Raw genomic sequence first — 13630 nt, 5'->3', positions numbered from 1 at the left:
CGACTGCCTATTTATTTTTGTAACCATATTTAGCAGAAACCCTTGGTACAGGGACCCTCTATACGCAACCCGAGGACGCGTTCGGTGGCTTTGTCATAGGCCTTTCGGTTTGATTCTAGAGGAATCAAAATCAAATTAAAAAAAATTTGTTTAATGTTCAAGAAAATAATTTAATTTTGAACGAAATAATACAATTTTTAATCAAAAATACTATTTATACTATTTTTGGTCTCTGAATTGAGTCAGAGGCCTGTAGATTAATTAATTTTGACACCAAAACGACCTGAGTTCTTTGTTAAGAACGTCTACTCTGTTTAAGTAATCATTCAAGTGTTATTTAAGAGCTATAACGGAATTCGATAGATTTTACATGATTCTAAAGGTTTTAAGTTATATAAAAAAAAAAACCAAAGAATTTTAAAAGATTTCTTTCCGAAATGAATTTTCAAACAGTTTGTTCTTAATATTGTAAACGTCCAGGGACTTTAGGCGCACGTGCTCTTAGTGCTATTTTGAGCAAAAATATTTAATTTTACTGCTAAGTATCACGATTTAATTACTATTAATTGAGGAATGTTTACAAGAGGAAATATTCTTGATGGTTGCATGGTTTTTATTTTATTTTAAACGTGTTTTAAAATTACAAAGAAGGGCCTAAAAAGTTTTCAAAATGCCCCAAAATTCACTACAACCTGAGTTAGATTATACATACCTGCTATGAAATTAAAGATTTAAGATTAAAATAACTTACAAAAAAAAAGATCTTCACAGCAATATAAGCCTGAATTTGGATGAATCTTGGTATCATTTACGAATTCTTCCAACGGCTTCGGTCCATTTATTTCTCACTTCTGTGCCCTTAACCAACGTTATAAATATTTTGTTTGGTGGATCATTTTTATTATTGCACTTGCAATCAGGTGCAAAACATGTTTTTTAGAAGTGCCTGCCATTATTGTTATACTAAAATTGAAGCCAGAACCCCATTAAAAAGTTTTAACTTGGACATGTGTATCTGCATTTGTAGGTGAGAGGCTGGTTTCCTCTGCTCTTCGAATTATCCTGCGTTGTCAGCAGGTGTAAACTGGACGTCAGAACCAGAGCCCTCACTGTTCTCTTCGATGTTGTCAAGACTCACGGCGCTTCTTTCAAGCCCCACTGGTGGAAAGACTTGTTCCAAGTTCTCTTCAGAATATTCGACAACATGAAACTACCAGAGCAGCACACGGAGGCAAGAATTCTCTGTCACAACTCTTCTGCTGCAATGTGCATCTAAAAAAATTGACGTTTAAAATGAAATTCTGTTTGCTTTTGCAGAAGGCAGAGTGGATGACAACGACCTGCAATCACGCCCTCTATGCAATAGTGGACGTCTTCTCTCAGTTCTACGATACTCTGGGTCCAATTCTCCTCGAGCAATTGTACTCGCAGCTCCTGTGGTGCGTGCAGCAGGACAATGAACAATTGGCAAGATCAGGAACCAATTGTCTCGAGAATTTAGTCATCAGCAACGGCATCAAGTTTGACGAAGAAACGTGGAACAAGACCTGTCGCTGCGTCCTCGACATCTTCGCAAGTACCTTACCAAATGGACTGCTCACCTGGAAACCGCAGCCCAGCAAGGAATCTGACCTCGATGTCATCAGAGGCGAGTCTGAGAGCAACATGGGCATTCTGAAGAGAAGCGGCAGTAGTCAGAGCTTGGCGAACGGAGAGAATCACCGCTCGAGGGTCTTCTCGGCCCTGCTCATTAAGTGTGTCGTTCAGCTGGAACTAATTCAGACAATCGACAATGTAGTTTTTTACCCGGCGACTTCGAGAAAGGAGGACCAGGAGAATCTTGCCCTCGCTCAGGCCGACATGATGAACCTCAAGTCCAACGAACTCGGAAGTAGCAACGGGGACCAGCAGAAGGAGGAGCAGGGCATGTACTGTTCCCTGACTGCGAATCACTTGCTGCAACTTGTCGAGTGTCTCCTGAAATCTCATCGTTTCGCCAAGAACTTCAACTCGAATCACGAGCAGAGAAATGTCCTCTGGAAGGCCGGATTCCGGGGGAACGTCAAGCCCAGCCTTTTGAAACAGGAGACACAGTCCCTCGCCTGTGCGCTGAGGATCCTCTTCAAAATGTACAGCGATGAAGCTCACAGAAACGACTGGCCGAAGGTTGAGGCTCATCTGAACGAGGTTGCCCGCGAGGCCCTGGACTACTTTCTGGCGCTCTCGACCGAAGCTCACCGAGACGCCTGGACCCCGATTCTCCTGCTCTTGCTGACGAGGATCCTCAAAATGTCCGACAGTCGATTCGCAGTGCACGCCTCAAATTGTTATCCACTCCTCTGCGAAGTCATGTGCTTCGATCTCAAACCTGAATTACGTTCTGTTTTAAGGAGGTTTTTCCTACGAATCGGTCCAGTATTCAGAATCACGCAACAGTAGTTTTACGTAACACTTGCGGTTTGTCGCAAGAAGATGTACTTTATTACTTGTATTATTCTATGCATATACATACATACATACAAACAAACAAACATATTATACATACATATTGTAAAAGTCAGAGAGTATACTTATTAGTTAGTAAATATAGATATAAGGATAAATATAAATACTATACACATTGTGCTTGGTTGCCGCCGAGTGTGTGAAAGTCACCGACCGAGTGTCCTTTACTATTTGATAGTGGGTTTCTTCTTATACGTAGTACAAACTCTTGCCGGGTTTATCTTGTTCTAATGCACTGGAGAAACGCGTTACATGTACATTCGTACTCGACTAGAGGTTTATTCTTTATCAAATAACTTGTGTCGCTTTTTTGTGTGTAGCTTATTGCGATCAGATTTTAATAAATTCTTTGGTTCCAAACTGAATCTCAAGTATGAATAATGAGTCCCAAAACGATCTTCTTTTTTTAATTCGAGTAAGAGAGGACAGAATGAGCTCAGGCTCGAGAATACGTATATTGATATATAATCACTATTATTTATGTAAATTTTCTGTCCCTAGATTAAAACGAATAATTAGGAATGACGCCACACCATTCTTGAACAAAGACCAAGATATCATTGAGTGGAGAATCTGGAGGTGCTTGTCTCGCTGCGTTGACCAACTTGTTCCAGTCTTCTCGATCAGCGACTCGAGTCGTGCCCTCGAATTTGACAACTGGTCCTCGAATTGGATAACCGGTTAAAATGCATTCCTCGAGTGGATTAGATTTGTCAGTGGAATTCGTGAGGGATCCTATATAAGTCCCTCGATGATCAGTGGGTAGTCCTTGTTCCACTTTCTGGTCCATCGAAACTGTCAGCACCCATTCTCTGACTTCCTCACGTTGATCCTTGGACAGACTCAGACTGGGAGGAAGAGGAACCTCAAGAGGAAAGTCTGTGACTCTGAGATCATCCACATCAAGAATGCTGCCGTCGCCTTCCTCGATACACTCTTCCAGGTCCAAGAAGTGATTCAGGAAGACGAACGCCTCACTGCTGAGTCCAGCAGATCTGGCGTCTATTCCAGCTTCATAGTAGCAGCGATCAGCCATCAAAATATCAGAGTATCGTAGAAGCACAATCGAAGTTTTGACGACTAGTCCGGCGAGTGGAGTGAAAAGCCGTGCGCCACATCTGAAACTACAGTAATGAGCAGCTCGGAGAAGTCTCTCGAATCGAAAAGAGTGCTCCGACGAGTCCATGTTCTTCGTCAGGTTCAGCAGCATGTCTCGAAGTTGGGAGAGGTATCTGTACTCATTGTTTGACTCGCTAGAGTTTAGGACTGTTTCTGCCAGGTGGTAGTAGAGATTGTAGTTTTGAGTAATCGGCGGTGTTCCGTATTGAACATAGAGCTGCAGGGCTTGAGTTGCCGATTGAGATTTTAACAGTTGAGCTGCTCTCAAGGCCACGTACTTGTGCAAGAGGGCTGCACTCTTTGAACTTGCTGCTTCGAAAACTTGGGGCCACTGACCCTTGCGCACAAGAATTTCCAGAGCCCCCTCCGTATCTACTTCTGCCAGTTTGTCTATTTGGTCGTCTCTTATCATTGCCTCTTTGTATTTTTCTTCCAAATAGTATTCCAGGTCAGGAGCAAGTTCTTGAACTACACGTTTGGCTCTGTCCCATTCGCCAATAGCTGCAAGCGAACTTATCGCGTCCTTTAGTCTGTCTGCTTGAAGAAATACCTGCAGAATTCGTACCCGATGAATATTGTTGGTTCATTTATTCATCAGTATGTTAATTTTTATCTGGAACTCAAGTTTAGATATATGTTAATCATATTACCTGTGCAGCAAGAGCGTGTTCTCCAACGCTGAATAAACGAGTACCCAGATCTCCACCTACATGAGCAGCGACATCAGGTTCAGCCTGATGAAGAAGAATCTCTGCGGCCTGAACGAGAGCAGCTCTTGAAGCTTGAGGATCGAGCAGAAGAATATCCAGAGCAGCTCGAATTTCTCCAACCTCGAGCCAACGCCGAGCTTCTTCAATATTGTTCGCCCCGTCAATCTGAGAAGTCTTCTGACCCAACTCTCGCCTCAAGGCTGCTTCCTGACTTGGAAGGTATTCACGACAAACTCTCATTGCCTCAGACCACATCCCCGCATTCTGAAAAATATTTAAAACAGTGAACCAAAGAAAGCCTGATTCTGTGCTAAACAATGAAAATGATGAAAAAGTGTTCACTAATCAAATAACTGGCGGCCCCTTGGTGTCGCAGCAAGTATCCAGTGTATGAGACAATTACCTTATAGTGGTTGATGATGCTTTCAGGTTTATGTGCTCTGAGCAGGAGAGACTCAGCAGCGCTGTAATCCTGACTCTTGACAGCTTCCGCTGCCCTGGCAACAAGTACTTGTGAAAGAGCCTCCTGACTGTGATTCCGAGCAACTTCTTCAGCAGCTTCCCAGTCATGAGTGTGAATGTACATTTGCACAGCCTCCAGAGCTTTGTCAGCTTTGATAAATTCTCTCTCAGCTTCAGCAAAGCGACCCTCGTCCTCCAGATACATGGCATGTCGATAGTGCACTTTTTTCTGCAGATCCGGTGTCCCATACTTGACTACGTCCAGTGCCCAATCAAACAAACTTGCTTCGCAGGCTAGTTCCAGACACGGGTCCAAGTAGTTTAATCTCCCCAGTAACTTGGCACCAAGTTCCGGAGCTAAGGTTCGAGCCCACATCAGAGCGACCTGAAAAAGTAGATTAAAATATTGTGTTCTTGGCCCTTCTCAAACGTTCGCGCTCGTTCATTACCTGTTGGGCAGGTTTTTCACTCGAAGCTTGTTTCGCTACCCGAAGTGCATCCTCCCACATATTGGCAGACCTGTAAGCTGTCACAGCACCTCTCCAATCCCCAGCTCCCAAGAAATGCTCCTCTGCTTCGCGAATTTTGCCCGCAGCTTCCAACTCTTTTGCCAAATGGGCGTGAGTCGTCTGCAGCAAATCAGACCTGTGTTGAGTGACTAATCTAATCATGTCCCCTCGATGTCCAGCCTTTCTGTACATCGCGATTGCTGAGTCATGTTGTCCTATTGCGACATATAATGCCTCCGCATGTCGCAGATCACCAGCCTCTTGCAGAGCTTCCGCGTGACCAGCCAATATTTCATTTGCTTCTTCAGGATCCATTTGACCCAGGGCTACTTCCTGAGCACGAATCCAATCTCCAGCCTTTATGTGTGTCTCAACAGCTCGATGAGCTTTACCTCCTCGTATAAATAGGCTTTCTGCTAAATTGCGTTCGCCCACAGACGCGAAATACTCTCCAAGCTTCTCGCACTGCTTCTTTATTTCTGGATCGTCGGTTTCAATCACCTGTTAAAAAAGAGTAATTAAGATGAGTAAATTGTGGGTGTAATACAAAATTCTCATTGGATCTGTCAGGAAAGCTAGAACCAACACTAACCTGGATTATCTGCAGAGCTTTTCTCCACTGATGAGCGTTCACAGCAGCATTCAGAGCCAAAGACGTTTCTCCAGCTTCAATAAAATGGTTAATTGCAGCATCATAGTGACCAGTCTCAACTAGAGCATGTCCCCATTCTTTCTCGAGGCTCACAACCGAGTTGGGTTCAGCTTGTCTGGCTAGATCAAGAGCTCGTGCAAAAACTCCAGCCTGGGCATATGCTTTGATGGCAGCAGGATAATCATTAGTCCTCTCGAAAATTTCTCCAGCAAGTTCCATGAGATAAGTCGACTTGAGAGCTTTGATGATTTCATTGACCAGAGAAGTATCATCAAGCAATTCGCTATTCGACAGCATCAACCTGGCTGCTCTTCCAGGTCGGTGAGCTTCCAGATACAGTTTAATTGCTCTTCTCGGATCTTCGGATTCTATCACGGCAGCTGCCTTGGCAGTTTGACCGCTGTCAAGCAGCCAAGCCAAGTGTTTATCTCTCAATTCGGATACACCAGACCAACCACGATTTTGAGCCAGGGCTAGTGCATCTTCCCAGTGCCAGTATTTCTGGTACATGTCAAGAGCCTTTGTCAGTTCATTCTGCTCGAGATAAATTGCCTCTGCGGTTTTTAACTCGCCATTGAGAATAGCCAGCTTTGCCCAGCAATCGGGACTAGCCAGAGCATCATTGCCAGTCTCTTGAGCGTATTCTTCACCAGTTTTTACTATATCTTGGAGAAATCGAGAGCAGGCAATGTCTCCGAGAGCTGCGTAACATCTTGCAGCTACCAGCAGATTCCTGGAGCTCATGGCGTTTCTTGCCACGTTTTCCCACATCGCCTCTGCCTGGGGTCGATCGCCGAATTCCTCGAGAAAGAGGACGACCCTGCCAAAATCGTTGTCGTGGAGAGCTGTTCCAAATTCGATGAGACCTTCGTCCAGGAGGTAGGCCACTTTTCCCCCTGACTCTTCTACCATTACTGACGTTTGACCATTTTCTCGAGTTATGTCAATCGCCTCTCCTCGAATTGGAATTAGGCTCGCTGCCTCGGGCGCGTCCACATTGTACCAAACTGCCAAGGTATGTTCTGATTGCGCGACTACTACATCACTCTCTGAAATTAGGTATAGATTTGATAAATTCAGGTTCTCTAATTGTTTTAGTGGTAATTATGGCTAATTAGTGCTACAGTAAATGACGTTTTCAAGTATGTACATACCTGGAACCCAGGAAGCAAAACTCGTCCCAGCCAAGAGAAGAATTCTTCCTCCCTGATCGTCGCTCAACCAGAGTCTGCCCCTTTTATCCCGAGAAAGAATTCTGTGACCTGTTTCACTCAGTTCCAACCAGTCGACCCTAGCATCATGATTGACGATATTAATCGTTGTTCCAGTCGGAATGTCTATGACTCGAATGGTTTTCGGGTCTAGTAAATAGGCTAATCTTTTATTTTCTGGCATTCCAGGCACGTGCCTCTCATTAATTCTCACACTGACAATTTGAGAGTTCGCAGCTTCGGTACGAACTGAGCCCAAGATCTCATTCTTGCCATATTCTACGACACTGAGTTCTCCGCTACAGTATATCAAACAGACTGACGAGTACTCAAAGAAAAACTTTTCTTTGCCTCTTTGGTGACTCCAAGGTATTTCACTCAGCAGATTCGACTCAGTGTCACAAATCAATAAACTCACGGCTGTCCTTGCTATTACGTGGTTGTCTCTACGACCCAGCACTTTGACGTCTTCTATCTCGCTTCCGGTTTGTGATCTGTTAATCAATTTTCTCACATAAAAAATAATATAGGTTTTCTTTTCCTGTTACGGGTTGATACAGAAGATTTTACCCAGTCTTAACATTGCCACAAGTTTTATTAGTAAAAAACATAATTTGAACATTTTAAATCCCCCCTCAATTACTAAAGTAGATACAAATAAAACCATGATATTTCCACGTTTTCTTAAATTACCACTATTTATCACGCAGATTCTCACCTAATGATGACAGGGTGGCCCTTATTCTCCAGAGGACGGACCACAACTTGACTCGGTCCAACATATGAAACTTCATGACTTCCCCGGATAATCGAACGTCTGAGGATTGTCTCGAACTGTTCCACCGCTCCACAAAGACTACCGATTACAAGTCTCGAGCCATCTCTTCGCCAGGCCAGAGATGTAACTGTATAAAAATTGGATAAAACTCGACAATTTGTCTCCTCCCAGGCAGAACGTCGAGGAATCCAGTCTATTATTCTGACTTTGTCCCAAGAACCGACAGCTACACTTTGTCCACTGGGACTACAGCAGGCCACCGTCATTTCCTTTTCTTCCGGATCACGACTGTAGTCTAGAGATTTAACCACCTTGCCACGAGAGTCGTAGAAGATGATTCTCTTGTCAGATCCTGATGCCAGGATGTGACCTTGAGGCCATGCTAAGCTGTAGGCCGGGATGCTGTGAACAAGCACTCGACCTGAAGGCTCCGTATTTCCGTCGTCTGTTACGAAGAATCTTATTATGCTTCCATCCGCATGGCTTGACAAGAAACCTGTTCCTCTTGTGCTGGAAAAAGGAATTTATTACAAAATGTCAGTGAAAGAATTAGTGGAATGACGCTTTCAGGAAATGAAATTGTTCCACAATTACTTGACGGCAAGAGCGATTGTCATCGAATCGGCGGCGTACAAAGTTTGGGCCTTGTTGGATTTGACTAAAGCTGCTCGAACTTTGCCATCAGCCAATCCAACTACAATTGGGCCTTCTAAAGGCCAGACGAGACATGTCACTGATGAACTTTGATTGAATTTGTTGCAAATCACCTTCTTTTCTCCCCTGTACAAAATTATAATTTTTAATTCTATATCAATTCTGTCCTTTTTCTTATATTTATTATTTTCGAATAGGGTTGTTTCGCGATTTTAGATCGAATAATTTTTTAATACATCATTTTAATCCGAACTGAAGGTGCGTTATAATTTTTTGTTATGTTCATTCGTTCAACAGAGAAAAATTATTAAAAATTGAAGGCGGTAAAACGCTTATTCAAATTGGTGTCACGTGACTCAGAAGTTCTCATAATTATTTATCAATGTGGCGATGTAAAACTCATCGTCTGCTGTCAATTCTTACTATTTTGACTATTTTGACTTGATAACTTTATTTTCTCAGGTTTATGTGACAAAAAAAGTTTTCCTGTTGTAATAGATGGATTAAGAGTCAGTAGTACGTTGAAGCAAACCAGTAAGTACAATTATTCACATATTTTAAATTAGTACATATTTACGAATTGTTCAATAAACATGACAATTTAAGAACTTTTTAAATAAATTCTTTACACAAAAGTTTTTGTTTTAAATGTTTCTCCAATGTTTATCATGTTTTTTAAACAATATTTCGCGACTTCAATTTTCGATGTGCACATAACCAAAACAAAACATCGGCACAGAAAAAGATATTTGAGAATCACTGACAAACATGTTGTGATTGGTGTAAAATATCCGACCCATTTGACGTCGAAGGGACCATCAAATCGAAATTGTGATTAAAAATTCATATTTCAATATTAAATTAAAAATAGTGAACAATATGTAAAAAATATTTCATGTGTGCTTTTTAAATTAGAATTTTATATACTATAAAATCCATTTATGGGAAAAATGATATCTGACTTTGGGAACAACCCTATAGAAAATACGGCATACTTTACCATTCTTCTCCGATCTTATAGACGTAAAGAATATTGTCCGTTTGGCCCACCGCAATCTTTGTGGAATCTGGTGAAAAACTGATGCCCTTGATCACATAACATTTCTTACCAAACTAAAATGTAAAAGTCCAACGTAATTTATCAAATTTCAGTAAATTAGTTGTAAGATATGTTCTACACGCACAATAGGCGAATTGAATTCGCTTCGCAAAATTATAAACTGAATAGAGCCATGTGTAACTTTAAAAATACAATACCTTGGCATCAGCCGGCTTTGTAGAAAATTTGTCCCTTCTCGCACCTTTTTCATCGAACAAATATATTGCACGATCGGACAATGCAACAGCTAATTTTAAATTATTAGGTGACCATGCAATTCCCACTACTCTGTTTTCTTGCTCCTTTGCCATTAATAAAATAAACATACATAATAAAATATTGTAAATACATCGAATTTTCAGCAAATATTATTGAAAAAAGTATTTTTATACCCACTTGAGCAGGCAAAATAGATCCAATATATTTAAGCAACATTTTTTATTCTCTGAAATTAAAATAACTATTATTTTTCTTCTCATATTTTTACATCATTTTAACCTGTTGTCTACCTTTGTGTACATCGGTGGACTTTTGTGTACACTTTTTGTTGCCTAGCAACACATTGAAAAAATGGTTGTCAGTATGATTCTTTAGACTAAAATTTGATTCAAATTCTCGTAAGCAAATGTTTTTTGACGTGAAATATTTAAAAATATATATATCTTGGACTAAAAGAGTTTAATAAAATTGCTGAGATTTAATTTTTGAAATTTTGAAATTCTTCTCGCACAGTCGATAAACGACAGGTCGACTATCGACTTTGGTCTCTCTTTCTGGCGTCCATAAGATAAAAAGAGAGAATCTCTTTCTACTGCATGGAAGTAGACAAAGATGTTCGATCGTTTTGAAATGATCGACTACAACTATCTCTTTCTATCCTATGTACCAGAAAGAGAGGTGAATATTTAATAATCATGACTTATCGGAATCTCATTCCTGCAGTACAGTGGGACTCTGAGGCCCGTTCGAATAGGAAAATCGAATAGACCTCTCTCTTTTTATCTACACAGGTTAGATAAAGGGTTCCTTTCGACTTTGGACATGGCCAATGATACCAATGTTGGCAGCCTGTGCTACTGTGCTTGGATGAGGGCTGAACGTTGGTTGGCCACACTTGGCGCGCGATTCAAAATTACATTAAAAAACAATTCATGCAATTTAAATAAATAATTATTAAAATATGCACAAGAATGTATAGGAATTGTGTAACTTTTGATTTCAGTCAAGAAAAAAAATTATAACACATATATTTTATAAATAACAGTTTATTTTCATTTGAATTTTGAAGACTCACTTATATTTCACAAAAATTTTTTAATAGATACATTTTTTGAAATACCATATAATATTACAACAGCGTCGTGGCAAAACGACGCTTTCAAAAAAAAAAAAATATTTAAAAAAGCGTAACTACAATGCAGTCGTGACAATTTATGTATTTCTAGGTTATATAATTATGTGAATTCTCAAAAAAATACATAAAAAATATTGAAAATTTATAAATAATTATTTTCAATCATTTTTCCCAAAAATTTCTTTTTGCAAGAATTATTTTTTAAAATAATTTTTTCACGCGCCAATTGCGGCCAACCAGCGCGCAGCCCTAACGCAAGCGCAGTAGCCCGCGAGTTCCCAACAATCTAGCGCGGCGCTAGTTGTTCAAAATACTTTCCCAATCATTTTCTATTAATACTAAAGACAAAATATGATTTATAAGGCCGTACAATAATCCTGGCAAAGTGGAATATATCTTAGATTTGAATTTGAATGAAAAGTAAAATATTATTTGGAAAACAAATTAACAATATTATTTTTGGAATGTAAAAAAATCCCGGGGAAAAATTCGAATAGTACTATAAGTTTAAAAATACTATGTGAATACTCCCGCTTATAAATATGTAATGGATATAATGTATTCCCTATTGAATTTAACTACATTTACACTTGAAACTATTTTATTTAATAATCAGTGGAAAATATAAAAATAAATTTCTTTAATTCCTCTCTTTAATTATATATCCTTTTAAGTATTTAAAACAAAGATGTTAAAACATTGATTATATTTACATCTTGGACGTTTTATAAAATTATCATTTATATTTGTTCCTCTGAAAAATAGTTTTTTTCACAATTTGAATTATTGAATAAACTATTTTCAATTTTCTTTACATATTTTCATGTTATATGTTCATGAAAAAAATATAATTCAATTTCAATTACATTTTTCTCATTATATTTCATAGCGTAAGTACTCGCTGAACTCTCAAATATTAAGTTTGAACTTGTATACTATTAAAACTTTTTTCACAAAACTATTTACATATTTTATTGATATAAATATTATTTACGGCGTTTTCAGATATAAAAAGGATTATATTTAATTTTTATTTAAATTCAAATCTAACATTCCACTGTACCAAGTTTATTGGGTGAGGATTTAATTCATGTTTGCCATTATCATTTATATACATCCTTTGGAAAATTGTTTTGAAATATAAAATGAGTAACATTCATTTCAATCTTTTTTTTTACGAAAATCGTATTTTGTTTATTAAAAAATTTAAAAAGTGGTCTACTTCAATTGCTTAAAATTGAAAAACAGGGAGTGATAGGATAACTAGCGCCGCCCTGAAGATATTAGGAACTAACCAACTTAGGACACTAAGGGATCTCCATTTTGTTTTCAGATGCACAGGGCTGGTGAAAAGGTACCTTACGCCAATGCGTACTCACCACACTAGCAAACCTATAAGGGTACCCTTTCACAGAGGTATATTTTGAATTAATTGTTGAATTAATTTGACACATCGATTTCGTATCCAGTGATGCCAATGTTGGCTTGCGTTAGGGCCGCGCGCTGGTTAGCCGCACTTGGCACGTGATTCAAAATTACTTTAAAAACAATTCTTGTAATTTAAATAAATAATTATTAAAAATGCAAAAGAATGTATATAAATTGTGTAACTTATTATATCAGGCAAAAAAATGATAACACATTTATTCTATAAATAACAGTTTATTTTAATTGAATTCCAAAGAACAACTTATATTTGACAAAAAATCTAATTTAAAAATAAATTTCTTGTAAAAGTGATTGAAAATAATTATTTATAATGTTTTTAATCTTTTGTATTTATTTTTCTGGGAAGTATTGTATTGTGGTTATGATTCAAGTCAAAACCTTCTCGAAGGCACCACTACTGAACCGTCTGCAACGAGAATGTGAAGAGGAATTCCAGCGCTAATCCAGTTTGAATCAAATCTACACTGCTGCAGTGACAATTTATGCATTTATAGGTTATATAATTATATGAATTAGCAGAAAAATATATACAGAATATTAATAACATTATAAATAATTATTTGTAATCACTTTTATAAGAAATTGACTTTTATGTTACATTTTTTGTAAAAATATAAGTTGGTCTTTGGAATTCAATTAAAATAAACTGTTATTTATAGAATAAATGTGTTATCTTTTTTTTGCCTGAAATAATAATTTACACAATTTATATACATTCTTGTGCATTTTTGAATAATTATTTATGTAAATTACAAGAATTGTTTTTACAGTAATTTTGAATTGCGCGCCAAGTGCGGCTAATTAGCGCGCAGCCCTAACGCAAGAGCAGTAGCACAGGGTGCCAACATTGACATCCCTGTTCGTATCTAGATTCCCTACTAATCAAATCTGCCATAAACCAACAAAGTAGCTAGAAATGAATCCTATGAAAAAGATTAATTCCACGATTAATTCAAAACAGGCCAAAAAAGCTAAAAAAATGCCACTAGTTAAAAAGAGTTGGAACATCTGTCTCTTTTTAAAAAATGGTCCCACCTTTGAATCGCAACACCACGGCAAACCAAGGTTCATTAATGCGTGCATTGACGAACCTTATCGTACGTCGAACATGCAAGCCGCATATTCATG

The 13630-nt window shown here is 38.7% G+C and overlaps 2 protein-coding genes across 3 annotated transcripts in view; one reads left to right on the top strand and one right to left on the bottom strand.

Annotated features, from left to right (window-relative positions):
- The window catches only part of LOC117170557 (brefeldin A-inhibited guanine nucleotide-exchange protein 1), a 17744-nt gene extending 14874 nt beyond the window's left edge, over positions 1–2870 (top strand). For both annotated transcript variants that reach the window (XM_033357385.1, XM_033357384.1), the window contains 2 exons: positions 1028–1231; positions 1318–2870. In XM_033357385.1, coding sequence (XP_033213276.1) covers positions 1028–1231; positions 1318–2439 — 1326 coding nt within the window. In that variant the 3' untranslated portion in view covers positions 2440–2870. The remainder of the gene's footprint in view (positions 1–1027; positions 1232–1317) is intronic.
- LOC117170555 (intraflagellar transport protein 172 homolog) lies at positions 2784–10206 on the bottom strand. Its single transcript, XM_033357382.1, has 11 exons — positions 10096–10206; positions 9858–10001; positions 9601–9713; positions 8541–8726; positions 7887–8456; positions 7112–7662; positions 5898–7006; positions 5246–5806; positions 4738–5181; positions 4275–4598; positions 2784–4174 (listed from the first exon to the last, which is right to left on the bottom strand). The coding sequence occupies exons 1-11, from the start codon at positions 10132–10134 to the stop codon at positions 3008–3010; spliced, it is 5208 nt and encodes a 1735-aa protein (XP_033213273.1). The 5' UTR covers positions 10135–10206; the 3' UTR covers positions 2784–3007.
- Between the last annotated feature and the right edge of the window lie 3424 nt (positions 10207–13630).

This window comes from Belonocnema kinseyi, chromosome 4 (genome assembly GCF_010883055.1).
Source record: "Belonocnema kinseyi isolate 2016_QV_RU_SX_M_011 chromosome 4, B_treatae_v1, whole genome shotgun sequence".
In the NCBI taxonomy this organism is placed as follows: Eukaryota; Metazoa; Arthropoda; class Insecta; order Hymenoptera; family Cynipidae; genus Belonocnema; species Belonocnema kinseyi.
Note: the sequence above shows the minus strand (reverse complement) of the source record. Positions and strands in the feature narration are given on the sequence as shown.